Source organism: Phyllobates terribilis, unplaced genomic scaffold, assembly GCF_046119375.1.
Source record: "Phyllobates terribilis strain yellow unplaced genomic scaffold, ASM4611937v1 Scaffold_9__5_contigs__length_417890890, whole genome shotgun sequence".
Classification (NCBI taxonomy): domain Eukaryota; kingdom Metazoa; phylum Chordata; class Amphibia; order Anura; family Dendrobatidae; genus Phyllobates; species Phyllobates terribilis.
This window is the reverse complement of record NW_027362769.1, coordinates 115,210,024-115,235,813: the sequence shown is the minus strand read 5'-3', so window position 1 is coordinate 115,235,813 and position 25,790 is coordinate 115,210,024. Positions and strand designations below refer to the sequence as shown.

Genomic DNA, 25,790 nt, shown 5'->3' with positions numbered 1-25,790 from the left:
TTCTCAGATTTTTCTCTTTATAGTTATATTTTTGAGTAAAATGTACATTGTTGTTTTATTCTATAAACTACTGACAACATGTCTCCAAAATTCAAAGCTAAAAATTTTGTATTTATTTGCAGCAAATGATAAAGCGTCAAAATACTAAAAAAGAAACCATGCTTTCAGACCTCAAATTACTCATGTTTTAACTCAGGAAGAGTTCAGAAATCAATATTTGGTGGAATAACCATGATTGTTAATCACAGCTTTCATGCGTCTTGGCTGCTTTCCACCAGTCTTTCCATGCTTTCCAATGGAAAACTGTTCAGTGGTCTCTTAATTTTTGCCAGAGCTGTATATACAGTATAATATATATATTATATATATATATATATTTATTTACATTTATTTTTTTTAAATGATCTGGTTTTTTTTATACAGACATGGGGAGGAGTGCCAAGAAATCTTTGTAGGCCTCATTCAGTTTTCGGTAAACAGTAGAATAGTGTAGTTTACCAAAAATCTCTATCTTGCTCTCATCTGTCCACAAGACGCTTTCCCAGAAGGATTTTGGCAAAGTGCAGTCTAGTTTTTTTTATGTCTCTGTGTCAACAGTGGGGTCCTCCTGGGTCTACTGCCATAGCGTTTCGTTTCATTCAAATGTTGATGGACAGTTTGTGCTGACACTGATGCACCCTGAGCCTGCAGGACAGCTTGAATTTCTTTGGAACTTAATTGGCACTGCTTATCCACCATCCAGACTATCCTACGTTGCAACATTTCATCAATTTTTCTCTGCTGTCCATGTCCAGGAAAATTAGGTACAGTGCCATGGGTTGTAAACTTCTTGATTATGTTGCGCAATATGGACAAAGGAACATCAAGATCTCTGGAGATGGAATTGTAACTTGAGATTGTTGATGCTGCCCAGCAAATTTGGTTCTCAAGTCCTCAGACAGTTCTCTTTTCCTCTTTCTGTTCTCCATGCTCAGTGTTGCATTGCAAACTTTCATCAATTTTTGGTGCCTTTTCAGTTCTGTATTGTAGAAGCAAAGCTGTCTGTTTTAATAGAATGAAAGAGCGCTCAGTTCAGACCACCGTTGCAACCATTCCGCTGGTCCGAACCTTCAGTCTTCAGGAGCGCACCACACCCCGGCATCAGGAAGCTAGAAGGCAGAAGAGTGATGTGCTCCTGAACACAGAAGATTAGAACTCTTCTTTGATGTCTTTATATTTTGGCCCAAAGCAAACAAAAATATAATCAGGATTAAGGGGTACAGAGGTAGAAGCCAAACTTAGATCTACATACTATGTCAAAGTCATATTCTAATTTTCCAGTTACACCCCTGAGATTGACCCTGTACCGAACAAGACTCATCGCATCGGTTCAGTTTTCATTCCACCACATGGTTAATATTGTTTTACACCATTTAGCAATTTAAAAAAAATGAGCAGATGTACGGCCTTTAATCTGCCAATCTCTTAGGATATTTCTAGTGTAGGACCAGAACTGGTTCTGCTTCTCACCCTGCAGTTTTATGGGTAGTAGATGCTGGTGGAGCGTGGTAGATGCTGGCGGAGCAGACTCTGAGCATTTCCAGCGGTTTCTCTTCTCAGAACTCCAGAAAGCGCTTCTCTTGCACTTCTTCACTCAGCCGCTCATTGTCATCCACAAACTCCCTGGAAATGCAGAAAATCATTAGCTGTTTTCAGTTGGGTATCAGACACAGTGAGCTGTAAAAATCGCTTCTTAGACAGAAAAGCCACATATATATTCAGGAATCCAGTCACACAGTATGCTTTCCTAAAGACCCTACATATTTTGTGTTTAACTCTCGGCTTGCCAAATGTCTAAGCATGCAGTGAATCAGTTGTGCCAAGTAGGTGGCAGACTATTACATTTTCTTGGGTTTTCTGGTCTGACAGTAATCACCTCCATCAAGGAGAAATGTTGGCTGTTAGTAAATATTGTGTTTCCACCTTCTGGTGATTTTTATCCAAAAGCTGACTCACTTGTGTATCTTGTATTTATGCCTCTGGACCTCTAACAATTTGGCCGAATGATTTTGGAAACTGCTGGAGCTATTAAAGGGAATCTGTCAACAGGTTTTGCTATTTAATCTCAGAGCAGCATAATGTAGGGGCAGATACCCTGATTTCACGGATGTGTCACTTATTAGATTGTGTCCTGTAGTTCAATACAATCAGTGTTTTATCAGCAGGAGATTATCACTAAATGACTAGGTCTTATGTGAAGGGCAGTCAGGCTAATCTGTGTAACCACGCCCCCAGTTCTGATTGTCAGCTTGCTGACAGTGTACATGACGCGCCCCCTGGGCCGTGGGGTACTCGGTGCCAGGCCGGTCAGTGCAGGGGATGTCACAGTGGCAGTGACCCGGTCCGTGACCCAGGGCGGTCAATAAAAGGGGATTATAGTTTTTATAGTTTAATGTTCGTGACGCCACCTGTGTTATGCGACTATATGGAGCAGTCGCTGCGGTGCAGATCCTCTGGAGCTGATGGTGACGCAGCAGAGTTGGTTCAGCTCTCCATAGGCAGAGCTTACCTCCAGGGTGGTGCAGTGATGATTAATGAGGTAGACGTTGCTGTGCAGTGTAGTGCAGGGGTTGGCGCAGATAATAATTCTAGGACACAGTAGGGTGCAGTCTTCAGGTTTTACTCACAGTTGTTGAACTCCAGGCTACCAGGACCAGGGTAACCTCCCACGCCGTCCTGTGTTTACCAAGGCAGGGGTTCAGCAAGCTTCCAGGTGTTTCAGGAGTACATAATGGGACCCCATTCTGTGTGCCTTCCTCGGTCATCTTCCTGCGCTGGCTCTCACCCTCCTTCCCTGCGCTTTGCAACCAGTGTCCCAAGCCGGCAACCTCGGATTTTGGCGGGCAACCTGCAGTCCCCTGAATCCTATGTGGCTACCTTTTTAGCGATGTAGTTGCAGTTGTGAGCAGCTGCACCCTGAAAGTACAGAAGCCTCCGGTTTCTAGCTGAACCTTGTAGTTCTCCACTAGTTAGGGGCCGGTCCCCTTTGCGGCCTGATCCCTCCACGTTCCTGCAGATTCGGGCGCATAGGTGGCTTCCGCATTCGCCGTGCCCCTGGGATCCCCTCACTTCTGGAGCCTTTCCTCTACTCCCTTCCTCGTCCAGCCAGTCCTCCTGGGCCTCTCATTCTAGGCCCGCTCCTCTGAGCAGAGCTCCTACAGAGCTCCTGCTCCCAACTCTCTCTCTCTCTGACTGACCACACTCCTTCAAGATGGTTCCCTTTTTATACTCCTACTGAAGGTGCTCCCCTTGTCTTCTTCCTCCACCCACACCCACTACATGGTGCCCCGTCTCTCGGTTCCCCACCTTCCAACCAGGGACAGGGCTCAGCACTGCACGCATGCATCTTGCCCCTCCTGCTGGTCTGGAATGGTGTAGTGTTGGATGCAGGTGGGTGAGTCCCGGGCAGTAATATTCCCTCCTTACCTGAGAGTGGGGCACCACACCTCTGGTTGAGATGCAGTACCTCTGTGGCGACTGAACTCGCAGGGGTGTCACATACACATGAAGCTGCCAATCAATGGTGTAGGCGGTGTTATACACAACTCAGCATTCTGACCATTACTACATCTACAATAGAGAAAACACGGATTTTATCCAAACTACAACAAGCAGTCCAGTAAGTGACACATCGCTGGAATCAGGCTCTCAGCCCCTACATCATGCTGCTCTCAGATTACATGGCAAAAACCTGCAGACAGATTCCCCTTTAAGGGGTTCTCCGGGCATGTGTTATTGATGAGCTATCTTTAGCTTAGGTTATCAAAAGTAGATTGGTAGGGGTCCGACCCCCAGTATCCCCACCAATCAGCTGCTGGCAGTTAAGAGAGCCACCTGATGTAAATAGTGTATAGAGCTGAACAGCTCAGCTCCGTTCACTGTGTAGCGGCCGAAGATCAGCTACTATACAAGAATAGGTCATCAATATACCCAGAGAACCCCTTTAACATGAATATTCAGGATCTCTCGTTGCTGATGCTCAGTTGGGTCAGTAAAATGTGATAATTACTTGATAATCTTTTAGTTGTAATGTAAATCATCTCTCCCTGCACTGACCTTCAAATTTTATTTGATCTGTGCTTATTCATAAGAGGCAGTCAACACAGAACTGCAGTGTAAAACTTAGGGGGATAGCTTGACATCCCTTTTAATGGGGTTGTTAAGGATCAAAAAAACTTTCTACCTTCTTCCAAAAACAGTGCCACCCCTATCTGCAGATTGTCTATGATATTGCAGATCCATTGAAGTGAATAGCATAGAGCTGCAATACCATGCTCAACCTGTAGACATAGATGGCACTATTATAGCTTCCTATTAAATGTTTTTGCAATACACCATAATGAAAATGAAAGTGGTCACGTTGTAACCTACAAATCTCAAGGAGTTCTGAGGTTTGAGGTTTTGAATCCAGCGACTAGTGAATCACGGTTACAAATAAGAGGATCAATCCACAAAGGATCGAGTTTGCATCGAACTACCTGAACTTCACTGTTTCACACAAATTCAAACATTTTGAGGTTCGAATCACGGTTTCCAAAAAAAAAAAAACTTGCCTGCCACCATTTCCCTCACTGCTGTAGCATCAGAGAGTGGGCTAACGTAATTTTGCATGGCCGCACAGGCTATCCCATAATAAGGACCTACAACTGTGACATCTTATGGATCATAACTTGTACAGTGGTGGTCAGGACCTAGGCCATCACAGATCAGAGGTTCCCAGTGGAGAACATTTTGTACAACAGAGTTGTTTTCCATCTCCAGCATCACTGGAGTCTCTTGTCTTCTGTAGAGTGTAAGCTGTTATGGTCAGCAAGGTCCTCTCTCCTATAGAGTGTAAGCTCTTATGGTCAGCGGGGTCTTCTCTCTCTATCCTGTAGAGTGTAAGCTCTTATGGTCAGCGGGGTCCTCTCTTTCCTGTAGAGTGTAAGCTCTTATGGTCAGCAGGGTCCTCTCTCTCCTGTAGAGTGTAAGCTGTTATGGTCAGCGGGGTCCTCTCTCTCCTATAGAGTGTAAACTCTTATGGTCAGCAGGGTCCTCTCTCTCTCTCTCTCCTGTATAGTGTAAGCTCTTATGGTCAGCAGAGTCATCTCTCCTGTAGAGTGTAAGCTCTTATGGTCAGAAGGGTCCTCTCTCTCCTGTAGAGTGTAAGCTCTTATGGTCAATGGAGTCCTCTCTCTCCTGTACAGTGTAAGCTCTTATGGTCAGCAGGGTCCTCTCTCTCCTGTAGAGTGTAAGCTCTTATGGTCAGTGGGGTCCTCTCTCTCCTGTACAGAGTAAGCTCTTATGGTCAGTGGGGTCTTCTCTCCTACAGAGTGTAAGCTCTTATGGTCAGTGGGGTCTTCTCTCTCCTGTAGTGTAAGCTATTATGGTCAGCAGGGTCCTCTCTCTCCTGTACAATGTAAGCTCTTATGGTCAATGGGGTCCTCTCTCTCCTGTAGAGTGTACGCTCTTATGGTCAGCAGGGTGCTCTCTCTCCTGTAGAGTGTAACCTCTTATGGTCAGTGTGGTCTTCTCTCTTATAGAGTGTAATCTATTATGGTCAGCGGGGTCCTCTCTCTCCTATAGAGTGTAAGCTCTTATGGTCAGTGGGGTCTTCGTTCTCTTGTAGAGTGTAAGCTCTTATGGTCAGCCGGGTCCTCTCTCTCTCCTGTAAAGTGTGAGCTCTTATGGTTAGCAGGGTCTTCTCTCTCTCTTTCCTGTAGAGTGTAAGCTTTTATGTTCAGCGGGTTCTCTCTCTTTCTCCTGTAAAGTGCAAGCTTTTATGGTCAGTGGTGTCCTCTCTCTCCTATAGAGTGTAAGCTCTTATGGTCAGTGGGGTCTTCGCTCTCTTGTAGAGTGTAAGCTCTTATGGTCAGCCGGGTCCTCTCTCTCTCCTGTAAAGTGTGAGCTCTTATGGGTAGCAGGGTCTTCTCTCTCTTTCTCTCCTGTAGAGTGTAAGCTCTTATGGTCAGCGGGGCTCTCTCTTTCCAGTAGAGTGTAAGCTTTTATGTTCAGCGGGTTCTCTCTCTTTCTCCTGTAAAGTGCAAGCTTTTATGGTCAGTGGTGTCCTCTCTCTCTCACCCTCTCTCTGGTTAAGAGTGTAAGCTCTTATGGTCAGCGGGTTATTCTCTCTCTACTTCTCTCTCATGTACAATGTAAGTTCTTATGGTCAGTAGGGTCCTCTCTCTCCTATGGAGTGTAAGCTCTTATGGACAGTAGGGTCCTCTCTCTCCTATGGAGTGTAAGCTCTTATGGTCAGTGGGTTCCTCCGTCTCTTCTCTCCCAACATGTATTTTCCGAGCAATTACAAGCTTTCCAGTATTGAGATTCGCTGAAAGTTGTATTTTGGAAGAAAATTTGGCAAAGTCGTTGAATTAAAATTTCAAAAGATCCCTCATCTCTAGCCACATTCGCTGCAAACTTGCAGTTGCACCTGACCTTCTTTTCACTATGGGGCAATGTAACAATGTCATACTGCGATCTTAGCCCCATCCTTAGCTAAATGGTTTCATATAATTTACTAAGAAGCTAAAAATGGGTTTTGTAGGATTAGAATAACAGCTGCACAAATTGTATGACAAAGCCAAATTCATAATGTAAACTTTTCCTTGATGACAAAACAAAAGACACAGCAGCGCTTGTAACCAGGATCACAAAAGTAATGCACCCAGTGTTCCCCTTTAACTGGTATTCTTTACAGTTTGGAAATCTGGAGATTATTTTCCTTCCCAATAGAAATTTTTCAATATTAGCCGGCTTCATAGAAATCACGTTGGGGTAAGGTCTCTTTGGGCAAGGTGTACATTACATCTGCATAGGTCTATTGTTTATTCATGTATTAAATCCTTTTGATATGTGCTAAAATGCCTCCTACTCATTATAAAAATCCTGCCACCCAAGAATTAGGACTTTGATGTCACCAATCCTGCTTCAAAGGCTTCTTACAATGCTATTAATCAGTGGAGTCTCTGAAGATATAGCCAGAGAAAACATTTGGACATCTTGTGTTAAACTTTGCATAAAGTTTAAAATATACTTGAATGTCTTGCAGATGAATTCTGCACATCGCCGCTGTACGATACTTTCCATCTTTACCAGTTATCTCGGAAGATTGTGGAAATTTGTTGATCTAAAGGACCATTAGAAGTGCGACTTACAGATGTAGTAGAGCTGAGAGTGTCAGCTGCTGCAGCGTTCACTTTTCTATTTGGCACGACTGATCGTAATGTGTTTTGCATAGGAATGTAGCCGAACCTACTACATTCTCATCCCTCTGTTCAAACTATGCAGTGTAATAAAGGGTTAAAGGGAAGCTATAACCAAAAAATGACCTATTGTTTAAATCAGTTTTTTTTTTTATTAAATGTATTTTTTATAATTGCTGCCCATTTTTTTATACCTATCACAATCTGTATTAAAATTGCAATTTTTCACATCGGCCACTGGAGATTTTTTTAGACTTTACTTTCCTGTTGTTTCAGGAAACAACACATGTACATAAGCCACAATGCACAGACTCTGAGCCTGTCTTTTGTTAAAAGAAGTGTCTTGAGTCCTGACCATAAATCAGACGACTTCTGCTTGGAAGCAGCCACTATTTTATATGTGAAATATAAAACTGAAAAAAAAAGCTAAGTAGCCACAAAACCAATGTAGGAGGTGTCAAACAGGACACTCCAGGAAAAACACCACTGGCATTTTACTTAAAGGGAATCTGTCACCCCCTGGCATTTATCTGACCTATAATATAGGCATATAAGTGATAGAAATTTAAATCTATACAATACCTGTATGGCCCATATTAGAGGTCTGGCTGTTGTGAAATGTCTTTTTATTCATACAAGTTTCTGATGTGTTCCAGTCCCGGGGCCCGGAAGAAATCCCTGCCTCCTGTGTGAATTATAATGTTTTCCCCCTCCCCTGCACATCACAGTGCCTGGATTTGGCTGCTGCAACTGCACATCACAGGGCACTGTGATGTGCAGGGGAGGGGGGAGCCATTCAATTCACACAGTAGGCAGGGATTTCTTCTGGGCTCCAGAACTGGAACACATCAGAAACTTGACTAAATATAAAGAAATTTTACAGCAATCAGACCTCTAATATGAGGCATACAGGTAGGTATAGATTTACATTTCTATCACCTGTATGCCCATATTAGAAGTCAGATAAGTCCCAGGGGGGTGACAGATTCCCTTTAATCGTCCTCTGCTTTAAAAACATTACGAGTGTGGGGTTTCTATAAGATGCCATGTGCACACTAAATTATGCCATTCGATTTTGCAGCCGGCGATGGTACGTTAAGGTCCCTAGTGATGGCTTGTCTTCCTGTATTGTAAATGTTTGCACTAGGGCCCAGTTCACATGTCCAGTTGTCATTTGTTAGCAATGGATCCACTATTAAAAAAAAACTGGATCTATTAAAAATGGAGCAAAAATAAATGCACACTTTGGTTTCCGTTTTGCATATGTTTTTGTTCAGTTCTTGCTATAAGTGTCTCTGAACATCTCTAGTGTTCTGGCCATGGGCCGTGCTTAACGAAGCCATTAATGGATGCCTTTACAAATTGACTAAAAAAAAGCAAAAAAGCTGCTCTCCGTTTTTTATGTTGGACGAAAGTTTGTTTTGTTTTGACCCAGGTAAAGGAAAACAGATTGCAGTTCGATTGCAGTGAAGCCGATGACATTGTTTTTTTTTAAGTGTAACAATATTTATTTCTATGAAGTTGTATTGTCTGTACAAAGTTGTCTGTTCTTCATAAAGTCTGTGGCGACTTTTACATCCTCATTCAAATTAATGGATCTTTCACTTTCACTGGATGATTTTATTTCTGTATTTGTCATCACAAAATGGATCGAAAAATGAAAATAACTAGTGGACATGTGAACAGAGCCTAACAATGTTATAGCAGCTTGCTATTAGGAACAACCCCTGTACCAAAAAAAAAAAACTGTGACAAGCAGGACAGGGTTAATAGATTGTACCTACGTGTTATTGACGCGCCCCCTGGGCCGTGTGGGGGACCCGGAACCGGGCCTCTTGTGGGATGCTAGGGGTTGTAGTTACCGTGGCGGTGACCCGGTCCCGTGGCTCAGGGTGGTCAAACTAAATGGCAGTCTATATACTGAATGTCCGACTACGCCACCCGTGGATTGTGGTCAGAGTGAACCGCCGCTGCAGGGCAGACCGCTGAGGCTGGTGTTGTGGGTGCAGCAGAGTGTAGTATAACTCCCCACGGGAGGAGTATAGCCTCAGGGCAGTGAGTGCAGATGATGGGGGTGATGGTGCGCGGGAATAATGACTCAGAGTCTCTGTAATGCAGACCAGGGTCTTTACTCACAGTTCGTTACTCCACGTTACTCCGGCTGGCTGTAACTTCCCGCGTCGCACCGTGTTCACCAGGTGAGGGGCTCGGCCAACTCCCAGATAACTTTGGAGCGTTTCACAGGACCCCCTTTGTGTGTCCTTTCTCTGGCCTGTCATACCCCACCAGTGACCTCGCTTCTGTCCGGCTGCCTCGGGCCTTCTCTTGGTAAACTTGGCGCCAGTTTCCCTTACCCTATATGGTGCCTTCCTAGCGGGTGTAGCGAGGGGCTGCGCCACATGAAATGTCACAGCCTCCGGTTTCTAGCTGAGGGTAGTTCCCCGCCTCCACTAATTTCGGGGACCGGTCTCCCCCTTTGGCCTGACCCTTCTACGCAGGTAGATTCAGGCGTGCGGTGGCGACTCGCCGGTCCACACCCCTGGGGTCCCTTCGTTCCTTGAGCCTCCTCCGCTCCTCTTCCTTCCTTCTTCTTCCTCCAGGCTCCGGCCGCTCTCTCAGGCCCGCCTGCGGAGCAGAGCTCGGTCTGAGCCTCTGCTCCCTGTCTTCTCCCCTTACTCTCTCCTTGCTCTTTCAGTGCTGGCTGGGCCTCACCGGCTAGGCCCGCCTCCGGAGCAGAGCCCCATGCAGAGGCCCTGCTCTGTCACTTCTTCTCTCAGACTGCGCACTGATCTAAGATGGTGCCCACCTCTTATACATCCCTCTAGGTGCACCCAGCAACTGCCCTCTCCCTCCTATGAACTACAGGGTTCCCCCTTCCTCGGTGTTCCCTCCCACCACTCCAGCCAGGGACAGGGACTGTCTTGCTCTAGTTGGAGCATATCGGTCGCCCTGCCCCCCGGAAATGTGGTGTAATGCATGCAGGTGTCGGGGTCCTGATCCACACTCCATCCTTACCTGAGAGTGAGATATCACACACCTGGGTGAGGTGCAATACCTCTGTAGCAACCGAGTCCTCGGGGTGCTACATTATCTGTACTAAGAGGGAGGTGAAGTCTTTCATTCTAAATAGTAACTGCTCTTTCATTTATTCACTGCCCAAATAGGTTAACGCCTAGGCGTGTTTTTGGTATTTAAATATCCTTAATTCAAGAATTAAAGGATTATTTCCAAAATGATAAATCAATCACCTATTCATCTGCTGTTCACTGGGTGTCCAACTGCTAAGACCCCATCATCAATTTGGAGAATTGGGCTTGAAATGCCACATCAGCATGGAGTGGTGGCCACACATGTATGCCCACAGTCTACTTTCTATAGGACTGGCAGAGATAGTCTAGAACAATATACTACTTTTTCCCGCAGTGCCATAGGGAATGAATGGAGTGGTGGCGTTTATTCCAATGGGGCATTTCAGAGTGCACTGATCAGAAACTTGTTACCTATCCTATGGGTATGTGAACACTTTAAATTTTGTCAATCCCCCTTTAAAAATACAATTGTATAGCCTTCTTTAGGATAACCTCACCAAAACCATAGAGTACTATATGCATTTAGCTACAAGACGATGTTATACAAAATATAGTGGAAATACTACATATCAGGGGTCTCAGCAGGGGCGTACATAGGAATCATGGGGCCCCATAGCAGAATCTCTAATTACCCCCCCCCCCAAAAAAAAAGAAAATGTAAATAATAGTTGGGGTCACCAAAGATCAGATCTCACAACTTTCCATCCTTTACATATTAATTTTCCTCCTGCTGAAGTCCTAGACCTCTCTTTCATTGCCCCATAAAGTGTGATGCCAATAAAAGGGCACACAGTATGATACCCCCATGGTGAATTCCTCCACATACGCAGTATAATGACCCTACTATACCCCACCTCAACTCCCAGGGCAAAGTATGCTGACCCCAACACAGTATGATCCCCCAACTGTGAGCCCCTAGAGCTAGAGAGGATGTTACATAATAAGGGAGGGTGTTATACATAATAAAAGAGGAAACTATATAACTAAAGATGGCGCTATACATAATAAGTGAGTACACTATATACTAAGGGACTGTGCTATACATAATAAGGCTACATTCCTGCATCTGTGTGCAGTGTCGGTGTGCTGCCCTGTTTTACCGAAGCATTGAGCTTGTGTTATTCTGATCCTCAAAATCGGATCAGAACAGGACATTCTCTGACCCTCACAGATCTCATTCTCAGATCCGTGATTTTCATGGATGTGTGAATGGATCTATAAAACTGTACGAGTCCGTAGACTATCCTATAAAAAAATCTGGCAGCACACGGAAATTTCACACAAATGTGAGAATGCAGCCTAAGGAATTTACAGATAACATTATCACTCCAAGTCACACAGTGCAGATACAGAATAATATTTACATCCAGGCACTTACCACTGACGTGTCATATGATCAGAGTCGGTTTCTGCTGCTTCTTCTCCATCTGGTCAGACCTTCATGTCGACATCTCCCAGCCACGACTCGTCTTGTAACGATGATCTCCAGCCTAGAAAATAACAAGGTCACATATTGTATGTGACGCGCCCCCTGGGCCGTGGGGTACTCGGTGTCGGGCCGGTCGTTGCTAGGGGAGATGTCACAGTGGCGGTGACCCGGTCCGTGACCCAGGGCGGTCAATAAAAGGGGATTTTATCGTTTTTATGTACAAAGTTTGTGACGCCACTTGTGGTATGCGGCTATGTGGAGCCACCGCTGCGGAGCAGGTCCACTGGAGCTGATGTCAGTGCAGCAAAGCTGGTGTGGCTCTCCACAGGTAGAGCTTAGCTCCAGGGCAGTGTAGATGTAATAGGTGATGCTGGGCGTTGTAGTGCAGGGTTTGATGGCGCAGCAATAATCACAGAGACAATAGAGTGCAGTCCTCAGGGTCTTTACTCACGGTTGTTGCAGTCCAAGTTACAGGTACCAGCGTAACTTCCCTCGTCGTGCTGTGCTTACTCAGGGAGGGGTTCGGGCAACCCTCAGATATCTCTGGAGTACTTAACGGGACCCCCTTCTGTGTCCTCTCTCTGGCCGTCTCCCTGCACCTCATACCTAGTGTCCCAATCCGGTACCTGCGGGCCTTGTCGGGCGATGTCTGATCCATCCCCTGGGTCCTCTATAGCTACCTTCTTGGTGAGACTGATATGGACGGTTGGCTGCAGGACTTGAAATACTGCAGCCTCCGGTTTCTAGTTGAGACATAAAGTGCTCTGCTAGTTGAGGGACCGGTCCCCTTTGCGTGGCCTGACCCCTCCACCTCCTGGTAGATTCAGGCGTATGGGTGGCCTCCAGCACTGCCCATACCCCTGCGGTCCCTTCCTTCGTTCCTGGAGCCCTTCCTGCTCCTCTCTCCTTCTCATTCAGTCCTGGGCCTCTCCTCAGGCCCTCTGCCTGAGCAGAGCCCCTACAGAGCCCTGCTCCACTCACTGTAGACTGTTCTCACTCACTCCTCACTGTTCTGACTGGACCGAACCTAACCTCACTTAACAAGATGGCTTCTCTATATATAACTTCCTCTCATGTGCTCCCCTAACTACGTCCTCCACCCACACCCACTACATAGCCCCTCCCACAGCTAAGGACCCGGGACTGTGCTCTCCCTTAGGAGCAATCTCGCCCTACCCCTACTGCGAGTATGTGTTGGATGCAGGTGTTAAGGTTCCGAGCTGTACTCCTTCCTTACCTGAGAGTGAGATACCACACCTCTGGGTGAGATGCAGTACCTCTGTGGAGACCAAACCCTCAGGGGCGCCACATATGCATACATGTGTCTCCCCCGCTCTGCGTCCTCGAATACAGATATGTACCCCCCCATTAATATACTATTAGCCACTTAGTAATCAAAATATAAAGTGATAAGCAGCACTGTGCCCCCCATTAACTATAATCTCCACCAGCCAATAATGTAAATTATTCAGTCTCTGTGACTCTCCCCAATTAACTGTAAGGCTATGTGCACACGGAAAACATACAAGGCTTCACAGTACAAGCAAAGTGAAACTCCCATAATTGCTCTCTCCCAGCACCCCCATCATTGCTCTCTCCCACCACCTCCATCATTGCTCTCTCTCAGCACCCGCATCATTGCTCTCTCCCAGCACCCCCGTCATTGCTCTCTCCCAGCAACACGTCATTGCTCTTCCCTTCCCCACCATCCCCATCATTGCTCTCCCCAGCCCTATCAGCCCCATTATTGCTCTTCCCAGCCCCATTATTGCTCTTCCCAGCCCCATCATTGCTCTCCCCAGCCCCATTATTGCTCTTCCCAGCCCCATCATTGCTCTTACCAGCCCCATCATTCCTCTCTCCAGCCCCATCAGCCCCATTGCTATTCTCAGACCCATCAACCCCATCATTCCTCTCCCCAGCCCCATCATTGCTCTCCCAAGCCCCATCAGCCCCATCATTGCTCTCCCCAGCACCATCATTTCTCTCCCCAGCCCCATTATTGCTTTTCCCAGCCCCAACAGCCCCATTATTGCTCTCCCCAGCCCCATCAGCCCCATTATTGCTCTCCCCGGCCCCATCCGCCCCATCATTCCTCTTCCCGACCCTATCAGCCCCATCATTCCTCTCCCCGGCCCCATCAGCCCCATTATTGCTCTCCCCAGCCCCATCATTCCTCTCCCCAGCCCCATTATTCTTCTCCCCAGTCCCATCATCCCATCATTCCTCTCCCCAGCCCCATCAGCCCCATTATTACTCTCCCCAGCCCCACCATTCTATTATTCCTCTAACCAACCCCCTCAGCCCCATTATTGCTCTTCTGGCCCCATCAGCCCCATCATTCCTCTTCCCGGCCCTATCAGCCCCATCATTCCTCTCCCTGGCCCCATCAGCCCCATTATTGCTCTCCCCAGCCCCATCATTTCTCTCCCCAGCCCCATCAGCCCCATTATTCCTCTCCCCAGCCCCATCATCCCATAATTCTTCTCCCCAGCCCCATCAACTCCATTATTCCTCTCCCCAGCCCCATTATTGCTCACCCCAGCCCCACCATTCCATCATTGCTCTCCCCAGCCCCACCATCCCCATCATTGCTCTCCACAGCCCCCGTCATTCCTCTCCCCAGCCCCATCATTGCTCTCCTCAGCCCTACCATCCCATAATTCCTCTCCCCAGCCCCATCAACCCCATTATTCCTCTCCCCGGCCCCATCATTCCTCTCCCCAGCCCCATTATTGCTCTCCCCAGCCCCATTATTGCTCTTCCCAGCCCCATTATTGCTCTTCCCAGCCCCATCATTCCTCTCCCCAGCCCCATCATTCCTCTCCCCAGCCCCATCAGCCCCAATTTTGCTCTCCCCAGCCCAACAACCCCATTATTTCTCTCCCCAGCCCCATCATTCCTCTCCCCAGCCCCTTTATTGCTCTCCCCCGCCCCAACAGCCACATTATTGCTCTTCCCAGCCCCATCACTCCTCTCCCCAGCCCCATCACTCCTCTCCCCAGCCCCATCAGCCCCATTATTGCTCTTCCCATCCCCATCATTCCTCTCCCCAGCCCCATCAGCCCCATTATTGCTCTCTCCAGCCCCACCATCCCACCATTGCTCTCCCCCCACCTCCCCTCCCCAGCGTTTCAGTAAAAAAAAACAAAAAAAGAAACAACTTACCTCAGCTCGCTCCCCTGCAGCATCCTTCTGGTTGCCGGCAGCTTTCTTCCTGACCCAGCCGCGTGCTGCATGATGACGTCATCAAGCTGCACGCGCCTGGGTCAGAAAGGAAGCAGAGGACTAACCCTCCAGCTCCGCTGCTATTCTCCTCCTGACAGCAGCAGAGCTCCAGGGATCGCTCACTGACCGCCACGTGCAGGGAGCAGCTGCACCTTGCGGGCCCCTTGGTGCAGCTGCATGGTGGGGACCCGGCGCAGCTGCAACGGCGGCAGTATGTCCACCCCTGGACTGTTATGGGGCCCCCCGGCTCACGGGCCCCATAGCAGTCGCGTGGTCTGCCACTGGGTCTCAGCCTATTTAGAATGAATCTGCTGAATTTTTCTCTTTAAAAAAAAGAAAATATATGATATTTCCCAAACACGCTGTGGGCCAGAGCTGAGTTATCTTCGGCCTCTCTCCCCTCTTCTATAAAGAACTGAGAGTGGAGTGTGGAGTGTGATGAAGGATTTTCTGTTCTCACTGTTACATTGTCCATGGGACCGGGACCGACTTCAAATAAAACAGATCTTAGATCCGGATTAACAGACTCACTTTTACTTTGCAATTCTTCTACACACCGCTGCAGCATTCAGATTCATAGTCTTTAGTTAGTGAAGTACCCTTGGTTGTGTGCATATAACAAAGGCAGTTGATCCAGCACTTCCAATAAAACGTATATACAGTTATATGAAAAAGTTTGGGCACCCCTATTAATCTTAAGCTTAATGTTTTATAAAAATAGGTGTTTTTTCAACAGCTATTTCAGTTTGATATATGTAATAACTGTTGGACACAGTAATGTTTCTGCCTTGAAATGAGGTTTATTGTACTAACAGAAAATGTGCAATCTGCATTCAAACAAAATTTGACAGGTGCATAGGTATGGGCACCCTTATCATTTTCTTGTTTTAAATACTCCTACCTACTTTTTACTGACTTATTAAAGCACTTTTTTTGGTTTTGGAACCTCATTGAGCTTTGAACTTCATAGCCAGGTGTATGCAATCATGAGAAAAGCTACTTAAAGTGGCCACTTGCAAGTTGTTCTCCTGTTTGAATCTCCTCTGAAGAGTGGCATCATGGGTTCCTCAAAAAAACTGTGAAATGATCTGAGAACAAAGATTATTCAACATAGTTGTTCAGGGGAAGGATACAAAAAGCTGTCTCAGAGATTTAACCTGTCAGTTTGCACTGTGAGGAACATAGTAAGGAAATAGAAGAACACAGGGACAGTTCTTGTTAAGGCCAGAAGTGGCAGACCAAGAAAAACATCAGAAAGGCAGAGAAGAAGAATGATGAGATCAGTCAAGGACAATCCTCAGACCACCTCCAGAAAGCTGCAGCATCAACTTGCTGCAGATGGTGTCACTGTGCATCGGTCAACTATACAACGCACTTTGCACAAGGAGAAGCTGTATGGGAGAGTGATGCGAAAGAAGCCGTTTCTGCAAGCACGCCACAAACAGAGTCGGCTGAGGTATGCAAAAGCAAATTTGGAGAAGCCAATTTCTTTTTGGAAGAAGGTCCTGTGGACTGAAGAAACCAAGATTGAGTTGTTTGGTCATACAAAAAGGCGTCATGCATGGCGGCAAAAAAACACAGCATTCCAAGAAAAACACTTGCTACCCACAGTAAAATTTGGTGGAGGTTCCATCATGCTTTGGGGCTGTGTGGCCAATGCCGGCACCGGAATCTTGTTAAAGTTGAGGGACGCATGGATTCCACTCAGTATCAGCAGATTCTTGACAATGATGTTCAAGAATCAGTGACAAAGTTGAAGTTACGCAGGGGATGGATCTTTCAGCAAGACAATGATCCAAAACACTGCTCCAAATCTACTCAGGCATTCATGCAGAGGAACAATTACAATGTTCTGGAATGGCCATCCCAGTCCCCAGACCTGAATATCATTGAACATCTGTGGGATCATTTGAAGAGGGCTGTCCATGCTCGGCGACCATCAAACTTAACTGAACTGGAATTGTTTTGTAAAGAGGAATGGTCAAAAATACCTTCATCCAGGATCCAGGAAATCATTAAAAGCTACAGGAAGCGACTAGAGGCTGTTATTTTTGCAAAAGGAGGATCTACTAAATATTAATGTCACTTTTCTGGTGAGGTGCCCATACTTATGCACCTGTCAAATTTTGTTTGAATGCAGATTGCACATTTTCTGTTAGTACAATAAACCTCATTTCAAGGCAGAAACATTACTGTGTCCAACAGTTATTACATATATCAAACTGAAATAGCTGTTGCAAAAACACCTATTTCTATAAAACATTAAGCTTAAGATTAATAGGGGTGCCCAAACTTTTTCATATAACTGTATATACTGTACAGACCAAAAGTTTGGACACACCTTCTCATTTAAAGATTTTTCTGTATTTTCATGATTATGAAAATTGTACATTCACACTGAAGGCATCAAAACTATGAATTAACACATGTGGAATTATATACTTAACAAAAGAGTGTGAAACAACTGAAAATATGTCTTATATTCTAGGTTCTTCAAAGTAGCCACCTTTTGCTTTGATGGCTGCTTTGCACACTCTTGGCATTCTCTTGATGAGCTTCAAGAGGTAGTCACCGGAAATGGTCTTCCAACAATCTTGAAGGAGTTCCCAGAGATGCTTAGTACTTGTTGGCCCTTTTGCCTTCACTCTGCGGTCCAGCTCACCCCAAACCATCTCGATTGGGTTCAGGTCTGGTGACTGTGGAGGCCAGGTCATCTGGCGAAGCACCCCATCACTCTCCTTCTTGGTCAAATAGCCCTTACACAGCCTGGAGGTGTGTTTGGGGTCATTGTCCTGTTGAAAAATAAATGATGGTCCAACTAAATGCAAACCGGATGGAATAGCATGCCGCTGCAAGATGCTGTGGTAGCCATGCTGGTTCAGTATGCCTTCAATTTTGAATAAATCCCCAACAGTGTCCCCAGCAAAGCACCCCCACACCATCACACCTCCTCCTCCATGCTTCACGGTGGGAACCAGGCATGTAGAGTCCATCCGTTCACTTTTTCTGCGTCACACAAAGACACGGTGGTTGGAACCAAAGATCTCAAATTTGGACTCATCAGACCAAAGCACAGATTTCCACTGGTCTAATGTCCATTCCTTGTGTTCTTTAGCCCAAACAAGTCTCTTCTGCTTGTTGCCTGTCCTTAGCAGTGGTTTCCTAGCAGCTATTTTACCATGAAGGCCTGCTGCACAAAGTCTCCTCTTAACAGTTGTTGAAGAGATGTGTCTGCTGCTAGAACTCTGTGTGGCATTGACCTGGTCTCTAATCTGAGCTGCTGTTAACCTGCGATTTCTGAGGCTGGTGACTCGGATAAACTTATTCTCAGAAGCAGAGGTGACTCTTGGTCTTCCTTTCCTGGGGCGGTCCTCATGTGAGCCAGTTTCTTTGTAGCGCTTGATGGTTTTTGCAACTGCACTTGGGGACACTTTCAAAGTTTGCCCAATTTTTCACACTGACTGACCTTCATTTCTTAAAGTAATGATGGCCACTCGTTTTTCTTTACTTAGCTGCTTTTTTCTTGCCATAATACAAATTCTAACAGTCTATTCAATAGGACTATCAGCTGTGTATCAACCAGACTTCTGCACAACACAACTGATGGTCCCAACCCCATTTATAAGGCAAGAAATCCTTCTTATTAAACCTGACAGGGCACACCTGTGAAGTGAAAACCATTTCCAGTGACTACCTCTTGAATCTCATCAAGATAATGCCAAGAGTGTGCAAAGCAGTCATCAAAGCAAAAGGTGGCTACTTTGAAGAACCTAGAATATAAGACATATTTTCAGTTGTTTCACACTTTTTTGTTAACTATATAATTCCACATGTGTTAATTCATAGTTTTGATGCCTTCAGTGTGAATGTACAATTTTCAAAGTCATGAAAATACAGAAAAATCTTTAAATGAGAAGGTGTGTCCAAACTTTTGGTCTGTACTGTATATATATATTTTTTAGGAAAATTTCATCCATAAAAAATATATAATTCCATAAGAAATCCACAGAAACATATGGAAAAGTGTATCATCTGAGGAAATAGTCCCAAAAGAGATGCACTCAAGGTGTTGGTTGACGTGTTTCGAAGTGATACTTCTTATTCATAACCTACTATGGGAATAAAGCTCAAACAGAATAAAAACTCTCTTAGATAGCCACACCTATACACACATGGAGCAAAGACTAATTAATAAATGCAGCACCTGAGTAGTGACAAAAAAACACACAAAACCCTCTAAAATACAAACATATGTTGAATTAAAATATAAATAATAATAAGGTTATTTTATACCCTTACTAATAATGCAGAATCAAATCTGCTCTTTTATTCAAACCTTCTGGGTAAGAGGTCTTTAACATTAGTATCCAATATACCTGAAGATTCAGTAAAGCTCTTCAGTGATCTCCGCCTCTCTTTACTTTGCAATTCTTCTACACACCGCTGCAGCATACAGATTAAGACATAGTCTTGAGTTAGTGAAGTACCCTTGGTTATGTGCCTTTCCAGTGTTCGTCCTTGTCCTGAGACCCAACATCTTCCACTTCCTTTGCGACCCAGCTGAGAATCTGGGCCTGCTTCTGAGCACCTCTGCTGGGCTGTAAGCCCAGAGCTGTGCCAGTGTCCAGATCGAGTATCAAACATGGCCTTATTCTGTTCTGACAACTTGCACTATTAAAACTCTTTCTCCACTGCTGTTGGAATCTGTCTCCTTGTCCATTCAGTCTTCCTCCAACACCACTTTCTCTCTCTCTCTCTGGAATAGGACCTGCACCGGTCCTGTGCTGTTGGGGTCGTGGACCCAGAACTCAGGTGTTCTTGTCAGAGAATACACCCTGGCAGACTCTCTGGGCAACCCTGTCTGACTCTCCCTCACAGTCTGCAACCCCGAAATTGTTTTCTACCAAACTGCTCTAACTCCTCCCAACTGGGAAATTCCCTTGTGCTGTGGATATAATGCATAACTACTTCTGTACTGAACTTAACTAACTTCCTGAACTACAGTGCCCTCCACTGTGCCTTTCCCATTACTAACCTAAATTATGACCCTATAGTATACCTAGGTCCTACACTTAACCCTACATATTATACATAAAGAACATTATACATTCACTATATTACAATACATTAACTGAGCACATTAGTGTCATAGAACTCTATACATTCCACATCTAATAACAGTCACAAATCAGCACACATTTTGCACGAACACTGTTTAGAGAGTGAGAAGCATATGACAGCCCCAGTAAAACCCTTACACATGCCCTGATCATCTCCCGCCTCGACCACTGCAACCTCCTGCTCTGTGGCCTCCCCTCTAACACTCTCGCACCCCTCCAATCTATCCTAAACTCTGATGCCCGACTAATCCACCTGTCCCCCGCTATTAGCCGGCCTCTCCTGTCTGTCAATCCCTTCACTGGCTCCCCATTGTCCAGAGACTCCAGTTCAAAACCCTAACCAAGGCATACAAAGCCATCCACAACCTGTCTCCCCCATACATCTGTGACTTAGTCTCCCGGTACATACCTGCACGCAACCTCCGATCCTCACAAGATCCTTCTCTACTCCCCTCTTATCTCCTCTTCCCACAATCGCATACAAGATTTCTCTCGTGCATCCCCCCTACTCTGAAACTCTCTACCCCAACATATTAGACTCTCACCTACCGTGGAAACCTTCAAAAGGAACCTGAAGACCCACCTCTTCCGACAAGCCTACAACCTACAGTAACCCTCGCTTCACCATACCGCTGCACGACCAGCTCTACCCTCAACTACTGTATCCTCACCCATCCCTTGTAGATTGTGAGCCCTCGTGGGCAGGGTCCTCGCTCCTCCTGTACCAGTCAGTGACTTGTATTATTTGTGATTATTGTACTTGTTTTTATTATGTATATCCCTTTTCACATGTAAAGCACAATGGAATAAGTGGCGCTATAATAATAATAATAATAATATTTATGGTTGGGTATTGCATAATCCTAATATTAGGCCTGGCTTACAACACAAATTGTAAGAATCAAAGAAATACCAAAGACTTAATAAAAGTTCTGTCTGTTTATACCACAGGTAATCTGGCTCAGTCAAGAGCACGAGTGACAGCGGCTTCTAGATCTCTACCTCCTCAGCTCAATGCTGGACGTATTAAGGTCAGTATATGTATGGAGTAAGCAGACAGGTCAGACCTCGGATAGTTCTCTAATAAGAACAGCGAAATGGAGATTTTAAACTTGTTACATTCAGTGCATGTGTATAAAAAGTAGTGCAAGGGTCTCCTAAAGCAGATCTGTCATTATTTTTTTCATTTCCAGATCTGTCATTATTGCACATTTCTTGATGAGGCTGGTGTAGATACTTTAAAGATTCATGTCAAAATGTCAGTGTAAGAGAGTAATTTTTTCACGGATAGCACTCGTACCTGTGATAGTGGGATATGGGACTGTTCACGTGTCTGATTTTCCCTCAGATCGAGTTGTTTTTCTCAGGAGTGGGAGCCAAAACCAGGTGAGGAACAATCAGAGAAAAGGTATAATAGAAACAAGTCACCAATTCTGCATTTATCACCCACTCCTGGTTTTGGCTCCCACTCCTGAGAAAAAATACTGACCAAATACTGACCAAATACTGATAGTGGGGCCGTGGCCTTAATCCGAGTGTTGGATCAAACTCGGTAATGAAAGTCTATGGGCCTGTGAAAAAATTTGACCGCACTCGGATGCCATCTGTGTGCTGTCTGTATTTCACTGACTGATAAACAGAAAAAAGTGGAAAAAGTGATGAAACTCTAAACAAACTCTGATGAAAATCACTGATGAAACTCGGTCTGTTTTTCTCATACATGAAAAAAACTGACGTCTAAATGAGGCCTAACCTGACTGTCATTCAGCTCCCATTGAAGAAAATACATAACGGCCGTTACACAGTGTAGAAAGCTATGCTATTCCTCTCCGTTCACTGTTTACATCTGGCTGCTGCCATAAGAGCTGAGAACAGTTAATCAGTGCCGGGTGCCAGACCCCCACCAGGACAGCCCATAAAAATAAGGCACTTTTTTTACCCTGTCCGTAAAAAAAATTTAAGGCGTCTCTGATTTTTTTTGTAGTTTCAGAAACGTTTACAGATTATTTAGTCTGTAATTAATGTCATTTTACAGTTTGCAGTGAATGCAGATGATGTCTTCATATCAGAATTATGGGCTGTAGGCATGTGTGGCGACTCTGTGGGTTCAGTCGCCACAGAGGTACTGCATCTCACCCAGAGGTGTGGTACCCCACTCTCAGGTAAGGAGGGAGTACTGCCCGGGACCCACCCACCTGCATCCAGCACTACACCCTTCCAAACCAGCAGGCGGGGCAAGATGCACAGGCTTATGCTGAGCCCTGTCCTTGGTTGGAAATGGGGGGGGACGGGGTGAGGTGGAACCAAGTAGTGGGTGTGGGTGGAGGAAGAAGAAGAACAGGGGAGCACTTCAGTAGGAGTACAAAAGGGAACCATCTTGGGAGAGTGAGTCCAGTCAGAGAAGACAGTCTGAGGAGAAGGAGTGGGAGCAGGAGCTCTGCTCAGAGGAGCGGGCCTAGAATGAGAGGCCTAGGAGGACTGGCAGGACGAGGAAGGGAGCAGAGGAAGGCTCCAGAAGTGAGGGGATCCCAGGGGCACGGCGAGTGCGGAAGCCACCCTTGCGCCCAAATCTACCAGAGCGTGGAGGGATCAGGCCGCAAAGGGGACCGGCCCCTGACTAGTGGAGAACTACAAGGCTCAGCTAGAAACCGGAGGCTTCTGTACTTTCAGGGTGCAGTTGCTCACAACCGCAACTACATCGCTAAAAAGGTAGCCACATAGGATTCAGGGGACTGCAGGGCAGGAGGGTGAGAGCCAGCGCAGGAAGACGACCGAGGAAGGCACACAGAATGGGGTCCCATTATGTACTCCTGAAACACCTGGGAGTTTTCTGAACCCCTGCCTTGGTAAACACAGGACGGCGTGGGAGGTTACCCTGGTCCTGGTAACCTGGAGTTCAACAACTGTGAGTAAACCTTGAAGACTGCACCCTACTGTGTCCTAGAATTATTATCTGTGCCATCCCCTGCACTACCCCGCACCAGCAACATCTACCTCATTAAATTATCCCTGCACTGCCCTGGAGCTAAGCTCTGCCTGTGGAGAGCTGAACCAACTCTGCTGCGTCACCATCAGCTCCGGAGGATCTGCACCGCAGCGGCGGCTCCATATAGTCGCATACCACAGGTGGCATCACAAACATTATATAAAAACTATAATCCCCTTTCAATAATCCCCCTGCTATTGACCGCCCTGGGTTACGGACGGGGTCACCGCCACTGTGACATCCTCTGCACCGACCGGCCCGGCACCGAGTACCCCACGGCCCAGGGGGCGCGTCACATGCATCTCTTATAATGATAATGATTTATTATGGTTTTCCAATGTGTCCGTAACAAAAATTATTATCTGTGTGTGATTTTTTGATTAGCGGTCCATAAAAAATAAAAAGTTAAGTTGGCAACCCTGGGTATGGTGTGGTGAAGCTTTGATAAAATAGGAGATTATAATTAGAGGACTAGTAAACCTGCTGGCAGGTAGTCCAACCCCGCCCCCACCACTGATTGGCAGGTTTCTGCCTATGCACAGTGTACACAGGAAGCTGCCAATCAGTGGTGTGGGCGGGGTTATACAGAGCTCAGTATTCAAAGAACTGCTAGATCTGCCTCAGATAAAACAGGGAATTTATGTAAACTGTAGCAAGCAGCCAAGTAAGTGACACATCACTGAAATCAGGGTCTCTGCCCCTACATCATGCTGCTCTCAGATGGGGTAGCAAAAAAATGGTAATAGACACCCTTTAAATACACCCTTTGGCTCAAACACCATATTCGTACTAGAAAATTGTTGCTAATAATATATATTGATTAATCTGCACTACGTTCATTTTTTTTTGCCATTTTTAACTGACTGCAACGACATCTACTACCCATACTACTCATGTCTTGATTACTTTGCTAATTTTAATCACATTTCACAAATATATGTAAAATTATTATACGGTAATTAATACATTCACACATACAGTACAGACCAAAAGTTTGGACACACCTTCTCATTTAAAGATTTTTCTGTATTTTCATGACTTTGAAAATTGTACATTCACACTGAAGGCATCAATAGTATGAATTAACGCATGTGGAATTATATACTTAACAAAAATTTGTGAAACAACTGAAAATATGTCTTAAATTCTAGGTTCTTCAAAGTAGCCACCTTTTGCTTTGATGACTGCTTTGCACACTCTTGGCATTCTCTTGATGAGCTTCAAGAGGTAGTCACCGGAAATGGTTTTCACTTCACAGGTGTGCCCTGTCAGGTTTAATAAGTGGGATTTCTTGCCTTATAAATGGGGTTGGGACCATCAGTTGTGCTGTGCAGAAGTCAGGTGGATACACAGCTGATAGTCCTACTGACTGGACTGTTAGAATTTGTATTATGGCATTAAAAAAGCAGCTAAGTAAAGAAAAACGAGTGGCCATCATTACTTTAAGAAATGAAGGTCAGTCAGTCCGAAAAATTGGGAAAACTTTGAAACTGTCCCCAAGTGCAGTTGCAAAAACCATCAAGTGCTACAAAGAAACTGGCTCACTTGAGGACCGCCCCAGGAAAGGAAGACCAAGAGTCACCTCTGCTTCTGAGGATAAGTTTATCCACGTCACAAGCCTCAGAAATCGCAGGTCAGATTAGAGACCAGTTCAATGACACACAGAGTTCTAGCAGCAGACACATCTCTACAACAACTGTTAAGAGGAGACTTTGTGCAGCAGGCCTTCATGGTAAAATAGCTGCTAGAAAACCACTGCTAAGGACAGGCAACAAGCAGAAGAGACTTGTTTGGGCTAAAGAACACAAGGAATGGACATTAGACCAGTGGAAATCTGTGCTTTGGTCTGATGAGTCCAAATTTGAGATCTTTGGTTCCAACCACCGTGTCTTTGTGCGACGCAGAAAAGGTGAACGGATGCACTCTACATGCCTGGTTCCCACCGTGAAGCATGGAGGAGGAGGTGTGATGTTGTGGGGGTGCTTTTCTGGTGACACTGTTGGGGATTTATTCAAAATTGAAGGCATACTGAACCAGCATGGCTACCACAGCATCTTGCAGCGGCATGCTATTCCATCCGGTTTGCGTTTAGTTGGACCATCATTTATTTTTCAACAGGGCAATGACCCCAAACACACCTCCAGGCTGTGTAAGGGCTATTTGACCAAGAAGGAGAGTGATGGGGTGCTACGCCAGATGACCTGGCCTCCACAGTCACCAGACCTGAACCCAATCGAGATGGTTTGGGGTGAGCTGGACCGCAGAGTGAAGGCAAAAGGGCCAACAAGTGCTAAGCATCTCTGGGAACTCCTTCAAGATTGTTGGAAGACCATTTCCCGTGACTACCTCTTGAAGCTCATCAAGAGAATGCCAAGAGTGTGCAAAGCAGTCATCAAAGCAAAAGGTGGCTACTTTGAAGAACCTAGAACATCAGACATATTTTCATTTGTTTCACACTTTTTTGTTAAGTATATAATTCCACATGTGTTAATTCATAGTTTTGATGCCTTCAGTGTGAATGGACAATTTTCATAGTCATGAAAATACAGAAAAATCTTTAAATGAGAAGGTGTGTCCAAACTTTTGGTCTGTACTGTATATATACTGTATATGCATGTGTATATATTTCCTATAGATGAGGTATTTGGATGAGCCTGTCATTCACTCTGCTGTGATAATGTGGTGTCACTGTATAATACACCCCTGACATACTGA

The 25,790-nt window shown here is 45.6% G+C and overlaps 1 protein-coding gene across 1 annotated transcript in view; it reads left to right on the top strand.

Moving 5' to 3' along the window:
* MYO3B (myosin IIIB) overlaps positions 1–25,790 on the top strand; it is a 263,260-nt gene that overhangs the window by 102,813 nt on the left and 134,657 nt on the right. Inside the window, exon 15 of the mRNA XM_073646976.1 lies at positions 21,041–21,120. Within this exon, the coding sequence (XP_073503077.1) occupies positions 21,041–21,120 (80 nt within the window). The remainder of the gene's footprint in view (positions 1–21,040; positions 21,121–25,790) is intronic.